Source organism: Capra hircus, chromosome 13 (genome assembly GCF_001704415.2).
Source record: "Capra hircus breed San Clemente chromosome 13, ASM170441v1, whole genome shotgun sequence".
NCBI lineage: Eukaryota > Metazoa > Chordata > Mammalia > Artiodactyla > Bovidae > Capra > Capra hircus.
This window is the reverse complement of record NC_030820.1, coordinates 39,902,722-39,921,553: the sequence shown is the minus strand read 5'-3', so window position 1 is coordinate 39,921,553 and position 18,832 is coordinate 39,902,722. Positions and strand designations below refer to the sequence as shown.

At 45.6% G+C, this 18,832-nt stretch overlaps 1 protein-coding gene across 5 annotated transcripts in view; it reads right to left on the bottom strand.

Annotated features, from left to right (window-relative positions):
- KIZ (kizuna centrosomal protein) overlaps nt 1-18,832 on the bottom strand; it is an 87,179-nt gene that overhangs the window by 6,991 nt on the left and 61,356 nt on the right. For all 5 annotated transcript variants that reach the window (XM_018057266.1, XM_018057262.1, XM_018057267.1 and 2 more), the window contains 4 exons: nt 17,701-17,866; nt 16,770-16,832; nt 5,696-5,800; nt 3,726-3,822 (listed from right to left, as the gene is read on the bottom strand). In XM_018057266.1, the coding sequence (XP_017912755.1) occupies nt 3,726-3,822; nt 5,696-5,800; nt 16,770-16,832; nt 17,701-17,866 (431 nt within the window). The remainder of the gene's footprint in view (nt 1-3,725; nt 3,823-5,695; nt 5,801-16,769; nt 16,833-17,700; nt 17,867-18,832) is intronic.

The window sequence follows — 18,832 nt, the reverse complement described above, 5'->3', positions numbered from 1 at the left end:
GGCCCCCCCCGTGGGAAGAGTCCTTGCAGTCCTAGGGTCTGATCAAAAGCCAGCAAAGAATAACTGACTTATGAGAAGACGTGGTCTCTAGACTCTGAATTCTATAATTTCTAATGATCTTGACTGCTGGCTAAAATCAGTGTTAAAATGTCTCACATAGCGTCTTCAGCTAGAATTTTCCTCCAGACATATTTCTGGAAAAAATAAGGCAAAAAGACAATTCAAAAACAAAGAAAAAAAAATTCCCAATCAGCGTGCCAACAAACCACTGTGAATCCTTGATTTTAAATTTTCGAGGTCTACTGAAGGCGGAGAGCTTTAATTAGACAAAGTCTGAGCGCCCCCTGACGGTCAACCAGGGGCCCTGCAGGAGATGCCATTTTTAGGGGTCAATTTCCTCACTCCTTCCCTTCAGCCAATCAAGCAAAGACTGTTCTTTCAGGCCAAGGCGAAGTGGGGGTGGGGGTAAAGTAGGCGGGCTTATGGCGAGAAATATGTGGAATCTTTAGGAAGCTGCTACTTTGGTAGAATTTAAGGGGAATGTCGACTTGCTAAGGCAGAGACGCGGGGCTTTTACCCTAGAACCTCAAGGCCATCCAGGAAAACCTTGTGTTTATTTCTCTGGACTACGAGTTCCTTCTGATCTTCAGATCGTCCCAGGGGAAGTGGCCCTAGGGCCAGGCAAGCAGAGCCAGGATGGCCCCACTGGAGCACGGCTGCTGCCTGGCGCCCTCAACCGGCCGCTCCCGGGGCCGCAGGGCTGGCCCTGAAAACCACCCACAGCGGGCCCTGCCAGGGTGGGGCCGGCCGGGTGACTTCTGCTACCTTTTCCCCAGGCAATTATGTTACAAGCACACTTCCTTTTCTTTCGGTAAAGGTTATCTAGATCCAGGCAGTAAACTGCAGTTAACGTGGTAGGCGGTTAAAATGCTCTCTTCGGTTGAATACATGGATCCGGGAGAGTGGAAACGGCTTCCTGGGGAAGGTGGGGCGAGGCAATGTTTGCGGAGGAGAGGAAGCTCCGGCATGCACCCCTGAACAAAAGGGGACAAGTGGTCTTTACTCGGAGAACAGCTTCCTATTAGGACTCACTCCTTCGTACATTATGCCTTTCATCCCCACTCAACCACAAAATGATTTTGCTCAGGCAAATACAATGGGAGAAAAGATTTACACTGAAAGAATCTTTAATAATAAACTGTTGCCGATCTGCCTACTTGCCCGTGATTTATAATACAATAAACATCGGATTCTATTACGCTCAGGCACTGAAGCCGTGGCTCGGGAAAACGGAATATGAAAGCACAGGGACCCCACCACCATCACAATGAAATGAGCAGGGATAAATGTGCTAAGAGTATCTCTTTGCATCTTTTATAGCTGGTGTGTATTAATCTGTAACGCTTATTAAGAAAGTCATTGCTATGCAAAGCAGCGCCCAATCCCTTTCTCTGGCTTTTCAACAGAGCGCACTGTTTAGCCAATAGGACGGACCCTCTGGCCCTCATTCTGCATTCATCACAGGCAACATTTGCACAATGTATCTCTCAAAGGCGGCTGAAAGGAAGGCCTTAATACTCATGTAAACAACTGCAAACCAATTACTTAATGAATCAGGCCCACACATAATGAGGTGCAGACAAAGAGCTATAAATGCATTTTTGCGCCCAAGCCGCTGCTTTAAAGTAAAATCCCTCAGCTGTAGTTTGGGCTTAACTAGCACATCATAATTATTGTCTCTAGGACATCAGAGGAAGCCATTTTTTTTTTTTAAAGGTCCAGCAGGGTCTTTTTTTTTTTTTTTCGAGGTTGCTCATCAGCTCACTGACAAAATAGAGCAAAGAAGAATTTTTAAAAGTGCTACAGCAGCACTGCGCTGTTATGTTTATTCTCGAGTACTGGGTTTCGAGACCACTTGTAAAAGCAATAAAGCACGAGGAATGACTGCAGTAAGTGGGGTCCTTAAATGCAAGCCTCTAAGAAATTTCAGTGAGTCCAGGCACAAAGAGCGAGCCTGGGGAGGCATATGAACACCAAACCCAGCACAAGAAACCAACTGTGACCAACAGTGAGCCAAACCAACACACTTCAAGTCCAGAACTTTCATCACTGGATTAGTATCAAGTGTGGAGAACCAAGCGTTCCTTGAAGGGCTCTTTTTTGTTTTTTCCTCCTTAAAGGGGATGATGTGGTTACTTGTAACTTAGGAAATAAAGTTCATGCAGAAATGACAGTAATAACAAAAGGCCCCTGCCTCAAACTGAAGGGAAAAGAAGTTTGATTTTATAATGAAATACTGATGCGAGCTATGAAATGTCAAATGATCAGACTGAGAAAATGTTCTACAGAATCTGACTGCTTTCTGAATGTGTTGAAACATTGCCCAAAGTGGGGAATATATAAGAAAAATTTAAGAAGAATTGTTTTTTCTTAGGACCTCTAAAACAAACACTTCTAACAATCTTTAAAAACTAAAGGGATGTATTACTTTATGTATGCCATGTATGCCAAATGGTGACATTAATCCTTAAAAACTGCCTGTAGAATTTATTATCTTTTAAAATTCCTTTCAGGAGACCTAGAACTTGAATTTACAGTAAAATCATAAAAATATACTTTAAAACTCTTATCTATAATTCATTATCTCTCACTTCCTTCAGAAACATAGATAAAAATGCAGGTATTAAAAATAATAGTTTTTAAAAATTAAGAGTGATTCCCTAAAATTGAACATATCAAGTTTCTAAAATCAAGAACTTAATTTCAGAAAATCAACCTCATTTAAATATATTCCAGGTCCTAAAAAATACTGTAGAGTTTTCAAAACATAAATGAAAATGAATTTTTTTTTCACTGTACAAATATTACATTTCTAAACAAGTTAATCTTATGGAACATCAGAAATGTAAAGTTTCTGTTTTAAAATTTCACTAGGGCAAGTAATTATTTCAAATGTGACGTAATCATCTATAGGACATCTTTTAAGGGGAAATGTTGCAAAGGCAATTGTGTGTTGTTTTAAATGATATTTAGCTCAAAGCAAAAAGGTAGGTATGTCATCAGACAACTACTTCTACTCCCACCCATAAACTTTTCCTCAGTGACTCAATGCCATTGCACAATCAGTATTTTAGGTGATTACAAATCTAGCACACAACTCGCTTATCACTGCTCCAAAAACTTACAGTTTTAAACTACATTTTAAAAAATGTAAAAAGATAAATTTTCATGTTTGAAAATAAGCAAGAAAATATGAGAAAAGGCAGTAACAGTCCAGCCCAAATACTTGGTTAAAAAAAAAGGAGGAATACAAAAACAAATATCCAGCAATTGCTTGTATATATACCCGCTGTCTCCGAAAGAAGAAACAGGCCACTTTATTTCTTTTAAGGCCCTGCGTTCTCTCTCTGCCCTCTCCCGACACCCTCCATTGTGTGGTTTCTAAGCAGCCCTACTGCGAGCAGCTGTAGACGCTAATTTGTGGTTCACTGAGGTGTCAATGGAGTCTTAAACCAAGGAAACAACAGCTGCAAAACAATACTTGGCTCTGGGGCAAATATTTTCAAAGGTAGACTAAAGTTTCAACTGTCACTTCAGATAAACAAAACCCAAACCATAACGTTCCATCAAGTCACCCAACAAAATCATGTGCAGCAAGTTTCACCCTGGGCGGAGTGACATTTCTCGTCTTGCTGGCACGATTCAGAAAGGCTCCACGACTTTACCTTGACAAAGGACTCCCTTCGTTGGATGAAAAACTCGCTTCCGAAGCGATTTTGTGAGTTGTCTTTGTCTTGAATGTCCCGCTGCCAGTTTTCAAACCTGAGAGGAGCAAGCACAAACGTGGAGAGTGAGCGTGGCCGCCGCGGGGGATGAAGAAGCCCTAACCTGTTAAACAAACGTCAACAGAGAAAGAGCTGTTCACAGGAGGCAAGGCGGGGAATGACAGGGAAGGAGTTCCTCTGATAACCTGCTATCGCAGGTGGTTTCCTGTGATACTGACAAAGAGTGAGTAGAAAGTGAAGACATTCCAACAGCACCATTTGAAATGGCCACGAGACACACGCGAGCAGAGTCTCCATGGCGGCCCTAACCTCTGGACGATTCGTGGTGTTGTAACACTTGGGCAGCGACAGATCACTGAGACAGTGATAGCTGGGAACCAGTCTCGTGCCTTAACTGGTATTCTAGATGACAGTGCCTGCCCACCCACCTTTAAGCCCGTCTGCCAGACCCTTCACTAGAGGAGAATAAACCTCCACTGAGAACCACTGAGGCCACTCCTTAACTAGCCTGAAAAGGTTGATGGGGAACACATACTGCCCAGCCCTTTCCCTGGAGCTGGCCAGGGTGATCCCTGACCTCTGCCTCCTGGGTGCCCTCAGCCTTGGATGCTTCTGCTACCAGTCTGAGTCTGGCAGTCACCTAAGATCATGGCTACAGGGTGCATTAGCACCTCCTCAAAAGGCGTGTGCTGTTTTCCTAACCTGTAACCCGTGTGTCTGCTCATAACCTTTGAGGCAAAGCGGTTCTCTTAACAAAGTGTCCATGTTCAGCCCCTAGACGGTCTGCACCTGCTTAAATGAACCGGGTCTTTTCAGACACGAGAACAAAGTGGCTTCTCTTAGAGACAGGTGCACCGACCAACACGTGACATGTCCACGATTCAATCTGGGGTGGCTCTGAGATCGGCGCGCATGCCTAGCACTGCCTGGGACCGTGTCTGACAATCCCCCCAAAATGTCTGTTTGATAAAGACATCCTTGGGACAACCGGGAAATTTGAACATGGACTGGGAATTATGTGGTGCTAAGAAATCATTCTTACAGGTGAAGTTCCAGCGTGCTGGTTTATATAAAAATTAGAGGGAATTCCCTGACAGTTCAGTGGTTAGGACCCAGTGCTTTCACTACCAAGGGCCTGGGTCTGATCCCTGGTCGGGGACCTAAGATCCCATGAGCCATGCAGCACGTACCCGCCCCTACACCAAAAAATTAGAAAGTCGTTAAAGTACACTTCCTTCTGTTATTAATCCATTACCTTCACAATAGGAGCTGAAGTGACTTATATTAAAAAATAAAATGTAATAAAGTAGAAACCACTGAAAAATAATAAAAACACAACAACAACATGTAAGAAAATTAAGTGAAAGAGAAAGTCGCTCAGTTGTGTCAGACTTTTTGCGATCCCATGGACTGTACAGTCCATGGAATTCTCCAGGCCAGGATACTGGAGTGGGTAGTCTTTCCCTTCAAGAAAACTAAGGAAGACTACAATTAAAACAAAAATCCTGGATTGAAGGAACTATATTTAAGCTTAAAAACTGAGCTTTTATTGGGATTCAGTCTTTTTACTTAAAGGAGCTCAAATCCCCCAACATTCAGACAAGGGAGACAGCCCGGATGACACACCCCACCGCTGGTTAACAAACTGGAAGGTGTGAGAAGAAGAGAGGGAGTTCGGGGTGTCTCTGATGGCACTGTCGTGACATGCCAGGCAGACTCCAAGGGTCCATAGGCTGTTGGCAGCACACATCCTGGAAGGAAGCTGCTTCCAAACGCCTGCTGTTAAGGACGGAGCCCTGGCTCATCCTAAGGTGGTGACAGCCTGTTACAAAGCAAACTCCAGAGAGGGCACACCCCTCCCTGCACAAGCCCGGGCGGTGGCTGGGGGCTCCCAGTGTCGCTCTGCTCACCTGGCGGCTGTGATGTGGGGGCTGTGGCCTCTTGGAATCCATCTCTGGCCTGGTGTGCACTGCCCTGGAGAGCAGACTGCTTCAGCCTCTGGTAGGCTTTCGTTTCTACAGGTGAGAAAAAGGCGCAGATAACAGGACACCCACAGGCACGAGAATGAAGTTGGACCCTTACCTTACATCACACACAGAAATCAACTCAGAAAGGATTCAAGACTTGAATGTAAGACCTAAAACTATTCAGCTCTGAGAAGAATAGGTAGGAGAAGAGCTCCAGGATTTGGCAGGGATTTCTTGGATACAGCACCAAAAGCACAGTCAACAAAATACAGACAAACAGGATACAACCCACAGACCCTTTGGTCCTTCTCTAAGTGGGGAAGACTGCTGGGAAAAGCACACTACAGAGAGGTCCCGTGAAGGACCTGAGTGATGCAGGCTTTCCTGCTGCCTCAGGTCTCAAGGCATCGGGGGTGAAGTGGAGAAAGGAGACTTAAGAGTTTCAGCAGTGACACTGCAAAACGGCCCCCGAGGCCATGCTCCCCACAGGGCCACAAACTACGGGGTTGGCCATTGGCTGAATTCCTGCTCCTACTGGTTCAGTTTAAGAACTGAACCACGAGGCCCTTGTTACTGGTTAAAAACTACCAAAAGGAGAAAAAACATAACTTACCTACTCAGAATCACTCGAGATAAAAAATAAGCATTTAAAATGAACATCCTATTTTGGAGTAGTAAATGTTATCTAATTTTAAAAAGTACAGATCAGGGATTTTATTTTGAAAATAATAAATTCTAAGGAAACTTTTTAAAACATAAAAACATTGCAGGGTTGTTAAATCAGTGCACACTGGAACTAGTATTCTGAAAACTTTACTAAAGGGAAACACCAGATGCGGCACATGCAGGAGGGGAAAGTAAGTATGTCTGTGTGTGTTTGTGTGTGTGTGTGTAGTGTGTGTGTGTGTGTGTGTGTTGTGTGTGTGTTGTGTGTGTGTGTGTGTCTGTGTGTAGAAGTGGCCTGGCCCATTGTCCCAGTTGTGTGTGTGTGTAGTGTGTGTGTGTGTGTGTAGAAGTGGCCTGGCCCATTGTCCCAGGGCGACTTGGACAGGAGCACATCATAATACTCTGATTGATTCTAACATTCTTGTCACTTCAGAGTCCCTATAAGGCAACATCGGGCGCGGCTAAGGTGTTAACGAAGTCAAAGGTGGGGTGTCTTAATTCTGAACAGGTAAAGAATCACTGTAAACGAGATGAACATGCTGTTATGAAGATCAACCAAAAAGTTTTTCAGCTTTTATGATACAAGTCCAGACTTTAATGACCATGTGCTATTTCTGCATTCATTTAAACTTATTTGGGCAAGGAAAAGAGAGCAAAGATGGAAAGAATTTTTTTTAAAGAGAAAGAAAGAGAAGAGAGCAGCCTCTGGGTGAACAAAGGCCCCTGGTGGCTGGAGCTGGAAGTTGGGCTTGTCTGTCTACCATCTGAAGGGAATCATTTCACTCCAGCGAGCCGGCTCTTAGGTTTCTCAGAAATCAGGAACACATGTTATTTATTTTCCAGAGAGAATTTTTGTGCAAAACTTCACGTTACTCATTGTGAGGTGATTTCAGGCTGGCGGGTGGGGTGGGGATTAAGCATTCTGTCCGAATATGAGACGGAATGGATCTCCTCGCTCATCTGAGCCTGGGAGGGAGGGCTGGACAGTGAGCTGCCTCGGTCCAGGGACCATCCTAGCGCCTGGAAATCAGGGGCCATGGTCACACGCCCCACACCTCCCTCGGGTGCTTGCTGCCTGTCCTACGCGGAGGACTCCAGAATCTCTCCCTGAGCTGTGTCCGCTGTCCACATGCAGCGGTTTGGAGGGAGAAGGCTAACGTCTCCCACCCATTCAGCCTGAGCCTGCCTCCTTCCTAACCCAGCTCCTCACTGGCATTTGATCCTTAGATCTCCTGGGGTCCTTCTCCAAGCAGAGACACCAGTGGCCCCTGGGACAGTTTTTATCTGGGATGTGGAGGCCCAGACCTGAGTAATATGGGGTTGGCAAAGCTAGCTGAGGGCCTCCGGGGGCATCGCCTGCCCTTACCTCTGGTGAAAGCTTCGGTTAATGGTTTTAGGGCAGAGGTAAGTTTAAACGTGAAAGGATTAGCTGCGCTCACTGGAGGAGCAGACACTAACTGAAGCAGGACCAGCACCCCCAAAGCAGCAGGAGGGGCTGGAGCAGAGCTCAGGACGCCAGTCCTTCTCCCCTCACTCTTTAGTCAGAAGAGCAGCACAAAACAGCAGACCAAGCACTGAGAGATGACCCAGAAAGGAAAAACAGGATCAAGGGTTGGTTTACAAAAAAATGACCATGAGAGGCTGAAGGCTATGCAGCCTGTAGAAATAAGGGCCGAGGAGTTTCAGCACCCGGATCACAGGTTCTGCCGCAGACAGCGAGGATGGGGCAGGGTATATGTGCAGATTCGCAGGGGCCAGGCAGGACCACACATGTGACTCTGGCCAGACAACGGGGGAGGGAGGTTGGGTCCTGTGGCTGTGGGGCAGCAAGGGGACAGGAGGGGGTTTGCGTCCTGTCTTGGGGGGGCGGACAGCTGTCTTGTGGCCACAGCCAACAGCTGCCAGGTGAGAAAATGGGCCTAGTCTTGCCAGATTTCTGCCCTAAGAAAATTAAAATACTGCCGAGGCCACTCAGAACATACCTGCAACTCTGAAACCAGAGGGCAGGGAGAAAGCTTCTTGTGTTCACTGAATGAGGCACAAGCACCCCTAGAGACAAACCTCAGCCATGGGACACAAGCTGGATGTCAGGGCCAGCTTTTCCTGCTGAAGGACCCAGCAGCAGGGAGGCCGCAGCAGTCCCCTGGGGATGTCGAAGGAGCTATCCGTATCAAACAAACCATATTTCAGAATCCTTGGACGCAAGAGGACAATTTTTGCTAGGGGTGCTCAAACAATCCAGACCCTCTTCTGGAAGAGCCTAGAAGACTTGGCCAGGATTTCAACATCATAAGGCAAAGCTACAGACTTGAATTTGTGGCAATCCAAGTCAAGGTTTTTCTGGAAGAAGGCAGTGAAGAATCAATCAGTTGAAGGCTGCACACTGCAGCCATGCATATTCAGTTATTAAATAAAGAGTGAGCAGACGCAGGAAAGGGAACAAAGCTGGAGGTTCCAGCTGGCCTGTTATGAATAAGGTTGGGACAAGGGTCCTTTGTACCTTTTTAAGGTGCAAAGACCTGAGACCTGAGTCTTCACCACTGCATTTACAAATTTGTAAGTCTACAAATTTGAGGACTTGGGTGGCCCCTTAGGGAGTCACTTTGTAGCCTATGACTCCCAACTCCAGAGAGATACTCCTTCCTGTCAGTAATATCAAACTCTCAAAAAATATGGAGTAGTGCAAACAGTTAGATAAAACAACTATTTCTAAGAACACAGTGATGCTCGGATGCACACAGAAATAGCATACACGCATGCACAAGCCTGCAGCTCCGAATGGCTCAGTCAGGCTTCTCTCACATACTCAGAGTTGTGCTGAGATGGGGAGTTTCAAAAGTAGAAAATATTGCAGCTTAAAATACAAAATAAGGCAAGGGGCCCAGGGAGTTAATATCTATCCCTGGCTATCAATTCCAGGCTGATGACACAACGAGATAAATATTATTTTTCCCTACTTGGTCATACAAGCTGGCTGAACCCAATCATCTATCTTCTTGCAAAGTGGTGAAGGATCCCTGAGATTGTTTTCTTTTTTCTTTTTGATATTCATTTTGTGTCCAGAAAATGGGAACCAAGAAAGAAAATGAAAATGTGCTGAATAAAGGGAGGCAGGAGAGAGATGGCGCTGAGGAAGACAGAAGAAGCCCCAACTTCTTATCTTTCATTCTCTTTTATATGCAAATGTACACCTGCTAAAATACTTTTAAATCTACAAATAAAAAGAAAAGGAAAATATCTGATGAACAAGTGCTTTTAACAACCCATTACAAGAGCCAGATAAACACTTGGTCCCCCAGCCTCTGAGGGGTGTCTCCAAGGCATAGGGTCATCCTGGCTTTCGAGGAAATCCCTGGTGAAGAAAGAGCTGGGTCCAGAGAGGGAATAACAAAAGGAGATGTGAACAATGCTATTAGCGCAGCGAGAAAAGCGACCTTGAACTGAGAAAGAACCGGGCATCTCTGAGCCAGGGAGCATAATTGCGATTCCTGCAGGAAGCATGCAGAAATTCTAAACTTAAATTCAAAAAATATTTTATGTCTCTGGGTTTCCCAGTGCTGTTGCTTTTCGTGTGTTTCTGCATCCAGGCCGACTTTTCCTTCACATTGCGCTAGATGCAGCAAACCCAGCTGTTTTTGCTAAATAAGATAAAAATTGTGGGATGGAATGCTAAAATTAATTCTAAAGGTAAACATTATTACTGAAAACCCAGAAATCACTTGTCCAGTAATCTCAAATTAAAACAAGAAAATATTAGGATAAGGGTGCTTTCACAATTCTGGAAATACAGAAAACTCACCTATATTTAGAGATTAAAAAAAAAAAAACAAACCACCACCTGTCTATGTGAATGTAAGGTACACAGGTTGGCTCCATAACCAAAACCACTTGTCATATGTAGACTGCCACGCCGCCAGCAGTCCTGGGCCAGGGCACCTCTCAACCCGAGGTTCTTCTCTGTTCTCGCACGAGATGGCTGATGCTCAGAGAAGAGAAAAGCTCCTCCTTTCAACCAGTTGCCTGGAGATGCTTCAGAAAAGAGGTGTTTCCATCACATCCTGAATTTCTATGGGATAATTCAATGGTTACACCTGAAAATAAGTGCCAGGCTGGTAACTGACCTTTAGTGAATGTTTAAAAACTGAACTGAAACCGTTTTGCTGATGCTACTTCACACGATAATTCATATAATCACAGTGCCAGCCACGTAACACTGCTCAGTCACGGGAGGTGAATTTTCAACTCTTAAGGTCATGGAATATTTAACTTTTGAGTCATTTTGATCAGGAAGTTATATCTTACTGGCATAATTAATAGTCCTTAAAAACAATATTTTTAGTCATTTGCACTCAGTGATTTATAAGATGAGAAGAGTCGGAATGAAGACTCTTTATTATCATAATACCATGATATTATAATATCAGCATTATCATCATTTAGAGTTGGGCCAGGAGCAATCACGTAGGAGATAAACCAGAGGCGACAACGTAAACTAGGATGAAATCCCTCCCCTCCCCTGCCAGGTTGAATAGTGCTTCTCCCAAATTCATGTCCACCCAGTACCTCAGAATAGGACCTGCTCTGTGAACAGCATCTGTGCAGATGCACTTGGTGAAGTATCTCGAGATGAACTCATCCTGGATTCACTCTGGGCACTGACTCTGCTGACTGCTATCCTGCTAGAAGAGGACACAGAAGCCCAGACACAGAGACGGCGGTGACACGAGGCTGGAGGCAGAGACTGGGGTTATGCTATCACAGACCTGAGGCTGTAGCAGGCCTGGAAGGATGCTCCCGGTGCCTTCACAGGGCACTGCTGCCACTTTGATTTTGGACTTCTAGCACCCACAGCTGTGAGAGCAAACAGGTCTGTGGTTCTCAGTCTGTGATGCTTTGTCACAGGAGCCTTTGGAAAGTCACACACTCCCTGAGCCCTGACTGCATCGAAGCATCTAGAGCCTGACCTCCCCCTCTTTCCACTGGGGTCTCTTGCATGAAAGAAGTGTGGTTCACAGGATAACCTACAAGGAGGGTTCAGCTCTGAGGTTCCCTGCTCCATGATTCTCAGGCTTAGGGAGTTGCCTGGTGTGTTACATACACAGACTGACGCCTGGGCTCACACCTGGAGGTCCTGGGGTACCCAGTTCAGGATGTGGCTGGTGCATGGGTCGGTTTTAAAGGGCCACGTGGGATTCTGCTGGGCAGCCTCTGAGCAGAATTTCTCAGGCACTTCTGAGTTCATTCTTGGGGACATATCTGCTTAGGAGCTCTCCCGGAAGGTGCCCTCCATTCCTCCACAGCCACAGTAAATGGGTGCTGCCAGCATGCAGCATCTGGAGTGAGGAGTTCTCTGCTTTCATGAGCAGCAGGTCCCAGGGTGAAGCCATGGTAGCCTGATTCCTACCACAGACACGGGGCCACCTGGGCAGGGCCAGGGCCAACCCAGCAGCAGACTGCTTTCCTGGCTGCCCCGGGCACGGCATCCGGACCTGACTGGGCATCTCCAGAACAGAACAGGTGTGGTGCAGACTCAAGAGAGACTTCGGAGTGCAAGCGCTTTGCCATTCGCCTTCGCAGTCCTGTCATCACTGCAGTTTTCTCTCCCAGGAGAGATCCAGTTTCCTGTGACGATGTGGCCATCGTCCATTCCCAGCCTTCTCCCACTCTGTGGTAAAGCTCAAGCAATGTTTGGGGAAGCCCTGCCCAGAGTCTGACAGCACCCTTCAAACCTAGGCTGACCTCCCACAGAGCTTCTAAAGGGATGGACCACAGTCTGACCTGGAATATTTCAGCTTGCCAAAGAATATCAGTGAGAAATGGCACAGTCAGGCAACCACTTTCAACACAGCTTGACCAAGAGAATTGGTGTCAAAAGAATGAGAGGCTGAATGGACATTCTTAGAGGCTTAATCCTCTTGAGATAAAAGCTGAGAGCCCTTTTCACATGGAGCTTAAGGAGATGAGTTTTGCCAGGATGGGCACGTGGGTGGGAAAAGTATTGGTGGAGTGACTGATGGAAAGAGACGGTGTGATGGCCTGAATCAACAAGCGCTTAAGGGAATTCCTTTACACTCTCATTTTCATTCGTTTGACAAAATGAGTGTCCACTGTGTCCCAGATATTGTGTCAGGGGCTCTGTTTTCTCTGACACTTAGCATAAGCTGCATCATTTACTACATTAAAAGTCACCAAATTCTCAAGGTAAATTGAGTATAAATACCAATAAAATTACCAATAGGGGAAACTTCCCTTTGGGGGTGTGAGTGGTTCAGAGGAAGACTTTCTTAATCTAGACAAACATGGCTTCAATCCTGGCCTAAGTGCCCCAGGGAGATACTGACCTGATGGTCCTGTACCTCTTGTGGTCTCAGGCTCACCTAGGGGTACAGGCTCACCCCACTTTACAAGGGCCACCCCGGGACTGTCTGCACTCAGAAATCCTCACAAGTTGCCCACCTCTCCAGGCTTTCTTCTTCATTGCTCTCAAGAACATCCTTTCAGGGCTCATCTTTTGTTAAGTTACAAGCTGGTATTTAACTGATCCAGATGCCCTGAGGCAGGTGCCTCTCTTATACAACAAGAGAGGCTGGCTGGTGGGATGGAAGGACTTTTGGGCTTAAATACTGAAGTTTGAGTGTGATTCAAGACCTGACACTCTAGCTATATGGCCCTGAAAAGGGCTCTCAATCTTTCCAAGTTTGCTGGGCCATCTGGAGAACTGTCTGTGTTCCTGCAGGGTTGCTATGACGGTTAGAGATGCTGGAGGCTTAGGAGGGTGAGGACCCAGTCTCTGGCTGTCTCTGGCCATCCCTGGATTCAGCTGAAGTAGAGGTGTGACATATATGCAGATTATATACTATTCTTGTATACACAAACCCACACACTCATAGATAATCCCCTTAACCTTTGATTTCGACCTAGAATCTTTAAGGTGAACAACTAGACTAACGGAAGGGTGGACTGTGTTAGCAAACAGATCAAAGGTTCACTCTTGCTCGTGGTTCACGGATGGATGTCTCTTCCAAGTCCTCAGCAGGTGCCTGTGCTGTGCGAGCAGCCGAGGGTCTATGTTCTCTGGGTGCAGCTCTGCACCAGCTCCTAGCTCCCCAGGGGAGCTGCCTGGCCCCCACCACGAGGCACCCACCACACATCATACGGGGACATGGGGACCTCGCCAGAGAGGTCGCCGGGAGCCCTTGCAGCTGCCATTTGGGCCTCTTCTTGGAGGGTTTCTTCATGAATATGAGAAGTTCCCAAAGTCCGTGAAGTTCTCTTCAAGATTCCTTTCTGATGAGGTAATGTCCTTTGGATTCAAATCTTCATTTGCCTTCTGATGTGGAAACTTCTGGCAGAAATGGATTCAGTGGGAGATGCTGTCCATGAGGACCTGTGGCAGCGCAGGGCTGGGCGGTCGCACGTAGCTACCATATCTCCAGGAAAGCGAGCTGCTGTCAGGCTCCCAGGCCGGAGGTGCCCGGTGTCCCTCTGGGACCATCTCAGGATTACTCCCTCTGTGGCACTGCCCCAGCCCTCCCACTTCTCCCCTCTGGGTTTCACGTGTGAGGTTCCTTTTAACTAGAGGTACAGGGATGAAAATGCTATGGCCGGCCAGTGGGGCCGGTGCGGAAGACCAACATAAGATGCACACAAAGATCATCGACGTAAACCACAGCTGACGTGGGCTGCGTGTCCAGTACAGGCTTAGCGCCTTCACACTCCTGACCTCACCTCACACATCATCTGGCTGGGCAAGAGGTCTGCTTTCCCAGGTCAGAGGCTCAGTGGGTGAAGAAACAGAGCAGGAAGTAAAGAGCTGGCTGACAGCAACGGCTGATGCCAAAGACTATCACATTTTCTTAACCCTCCGAGGGCAGCCTTGAAAATGTTCCTTTTCTTTGGAATATTCTAGAAGGACTGCAGCCTGTACAGATGGGGAAGCCTCAACAGAACTATTACAAAAGGGGAGGCTTCTGTCTTAATTCATACACCTGCCTTTGTTGCTGCTCAGTCTGACTCTTTGTGACTCCGTGGACTGCACCACACCAGGCCTCCATGTCCCTCACTATCTCCTGGAGTTTGCCCAAGTTCATGTCCATTGTGCTGGTGATGTCATCTAACCATCTCAACCACTGTCAGCCCCTTCTCCTTTTGCCTTCAATCTTTCCAAGCACTAGGGTCTTTTTCAGTGAGCTGGCTCTTTGCATCAGGTGGCCAAAGTACTGGAGCTTCAGCTTCACTATCAGTCCTTCCAATGCCTTACTTTACCAAACGCCAAATCTCCAAATCATCATGCAAGACACAAACATTAATGAAGAGATCAAGATCAAGAACTCAGAGATCAAAGTAGCTGTAACGATAGATACAACCACAGCAGAGCAGAGCTGAGGCGCCCAAGGCCTCCGGCAGGCACGTGAGGGGAGGTGCCGAGGAGGGGGGTGTGGTTGCTGGGGCAGAACCAAAAGGTCCCCACTAAGAAGATGCTTCAGACAGCTTTTTCACATTTTCCAGGTTATTTTATATCTACTTCTTTGGCCTATAATAGGCACAAAGCACTTTTTTTTTTTTTTAGCTGCCAACTACTGACAGATCAATGACAGATTGTTGGAATTATAATTTAATTAAAAAAAAACCTTCATGGCAAATAACCTACTTTGAGGCATATCACACCTCTTCTTGTGTGAAGAGACGAAAGATTTGAAACACTGATACTTAACTATCTCCTCTCTTATTAGGAAATTCTGAGATATACAGAGGACACACTGGAAGTTCCAGGGGTGGGGGTGAGTGACACGGGTGATGGGGTGAAAGGGCGCAGACTTCTGGTTATAAAATCAGTAAGTCCCGGGGACTGAATGCACAGTGAGGTGACTATAGTTAACCCCTCAGGACTGTGTACCTAAACACTGCTGAGAGAGGAAACCTTAAAAGTTCTAGTAAAAGAAAGAAAACCTGTAACTGCATGTGGTGAAGGACACTAGTGAGGCTGACTCTGCCCAACATCCTGCAGTGTCTATGCACAGTGACTCATCACGCTGCGCACCTGACACGGTATGCTGCGTGCCAGCTCGCCCTCAGTTAAAGAGTCCTCTGGGGAAATCACACCTGTGATCCCGCCACCTAATGTGGGGATACCGACTCACCACAAGGGGCGTCTGCAAAGAGTACTGAGCAGACAGGGATCGACAGGAGACAAGGGGACTTCCTGGTTCCCCAACAGGAACTTGCGATTCGAACTGAAGCAAATTCAGAGGTTGTTAGATATCCTGCACTCAAAGGCAGATACTGACCTTCTGGATGTCTGCAGTTTGGGAACATCTACACTTTTATTAATTCTACTAATAAAAAAACAAACAGGGAACTCTATCAGAGTTTTCTTAAAATGAAGAATAAATATCCAATAAACATATCACTGGGAAAACATTTCAAGGAAAAGAAAACCTCTGTATTTTGGAGTGAAATATTATCTGATGCAGAACATATACAATAATTGCTCCACTATAAACTCCTTTTTCAAAATCGGAGTTCATTGCAGACACATGGGTTCAGAATTCATCATCAGGCCATGAATCGTACTGCCATAAAAAAAACTGTTCTCTTTGCTGATAAACAACAAAACTAACTCATATGCAGATGCATGCCTCAGTACCTCGGTGCAATGGTGTATTTACTTGTATAAATATTTAAAGTCAGACCTTTGAATTTATAATGAAGTAGCACACCACTTTACAAAATAAGGTACTAGTAAATTTAGATGTATGACAAACAGAATTCTGATCAGAATACTAATTGCTGCTGTTGATATTCTAAAACTAAAAAAAGTAATAACATTCAGATTTCATCTAAATAAGCCGAATACATGTGCAGAAACCTTAACAGATCTTAACGAAACCTTACTGCTAAAATTTGTAATTGATCAGATGGGCTTTGTAACTGAGACACAAGCAGCTTCCTGTCTGGCACTTTTTTTCCTGCTTTTTTAAAAAAAATAATGATATAGTCAATTATTACAGGAAAGAATAGAGGAAATCAGACACATCTGTAGTTGGCCATATAATGACTGGTGTCCCCAGGGGGACTGGCCTTTACACAGAGGCAGGCACTGAAAGGCTCATGGGGGTGGGACACTCACAAGTATAAATGTGCAACAATTCTGAAGGACTCAGCAGACCTGAGTATTTTCCACCTCCGTTTGTGTTAACCTAAGCTCACCACACTCTCAGGTTGGAGCTCCTGCTCCAGCACATGGTCACTGAATCTGCCTGCTCTTGGCGGAGTCCACAAACACTAACCTAAACTGTTCTGGTTACAGAACAAAGTAGAATCCCAGGTCCTCAGGCAGCCGTGAACTTACCTGTGATGGGCATCCTCGCTGCCGCCACGCTTTCTTCTGTGCTCTCTTCTCTGCTCTTGTCTTCTAAAAATGGAACAAGTGATAATAACAATGTATTTCAAGGTTATACTGATGGACTGGCCTTTGTTTGGTTTTTTAGCTGCCATTCCTTTTAACTGCACTGCTCCTTACCTTCTCTTTTTGGTTAGTTTGTTTCTTGTCTGAAATACACTGTACCTAGAAGAAAGCCTATTCAAACACTAAGGCGTCTCTACTCTGCTTTCATAAAAATAGTTTGGCCTATGACATCGATCATATTTGGGTGGGGCTTGCTTAACATATGTGGGCCTCAGGTCTAGCACATGGACTTCTGACCTCATCCCGGGCAGCTCACGTCCCAGACAGCTGACAGTGGTTTCCTGGCACATCTTACCAGTGACACTAAAATAATCACCATTTCTAGAGACTAAAAATTGGTAATAAAATTTGAGGGGGTCATAAATTCATTGATTCTTAATCATTTGTTTAGATTTTTATAAGGCTGTATTATAATTTAAAAGAATATTAATTATGAGTAAATTCTATTAAGTGATATAAAAAACTTCACCATACTTCATGGAATTCATTTTAATGGAATCATCTCCATCTTTGCGGGATGATCAAAAAAGTACCTACTGTCAGCTGTTAATTCTGTTAATAATTCATAGCTTTATAAAAACTAATTTCATTGGAAATTCAGCAGAACTGAAGACCTACAATTATGTTTCCCATTCTTCTCAGACTTCAGGTGTTTTCCTGAAGTGGAAGGTGGTATAAAACGAGTAATGTCTCACGCATACTGAGTCACAGGCATTGCTTAGCAGCTTTATTTTATGGGCACACTTTGAGAAAGAGGGGGGCACACTGATTCTGAATGCAGTTCTGCTGTGGACAAACCCTTAACAATAGCTACCTTGTTCCGTCGTAGTAACGCCTTTGGGCCATAGAATGGGTTTTTCATTCCTTATTCCACTTTCGTCACTAGGAGTAGATGGCAAACTGCAAGATGACTTGCTGCTGTGAACAGCCGACCTGTTGTCATGCTCTTCTGCGAGATCTTTGTTCAATAACGCGGTTGGCTATAGGGTTTAAAAGAAAGCACAAAAAATTAACAAACTATGGTCACACTCCCCTTGGTCTCAGAGATCAGCCTTCAGATATTATTGTACACCAAGCTTTACTTGAGATTTGTCGCCTGACATTTAACCTACATGAAAATGTCTTCAAGATAAAGTAACACTAGGCTATTTTCCAGCATAATTTAATTCTTCACGATAATTTACACTCACAAGGAGATGTTTTCTGTGGACTGTAGTGTGGTGTCTTTTTACTTGGGAAGGATGTGTGTGAGTCGTGACTAACTCTGTTAAACCCAGGTGGTACATCCCAGATCCATTCTTTCATGGCCTGAATTCTGTTTTTCAGGCACATGAGACAGAGCTGGTTTGGATTGAGGAGATTTGGAAAAATGTGACCTTACAGTATTCTCATTCTTCAAATGACCCCCAAACTTTCCCCAAAAGGAGGATTGTGGAAGGACTTGGGGGCTGAGGAGGGTACACTGAAGCAAAGAGAGACCTGACCTCTCTGGAAACCGTAACCTTCAGTCAAGGATATGGACACTGCACTTTGCCACCAAGTCGGCCAAGGAGCTCAGGAAACTCAGCGGCCACACAGCCTGTCTGCTTCCTCCAGGCACGGAATGGGCTTACCTGTGTCACCCCAAGTGTCCCGGGCAGGGAGGTGGGTAGAGATCTGATCACAGCCAATGTGAGACGTAGAGAAAATGTGGCAATTTATAGGATAGGTTAACACCTGTGACACTTCACGTCTGGGTCAGCATTCTTCCCTCAAGAATTAAAAATACACTGGTGACCAGAGCTGAACAACCAACACAATGTCACCGTCTGGCTGCCAAGGCATGTGTCTCTCTCTCCTCCGTTTGGAGTGGAAGACTGCTTAGCAGTGCTGACCTCTCCCTGGGACATGATGGCAGGAGTAAACCTACTGTGTGGGGAATGGACCTGAGGCCCTGCAAGTGGACG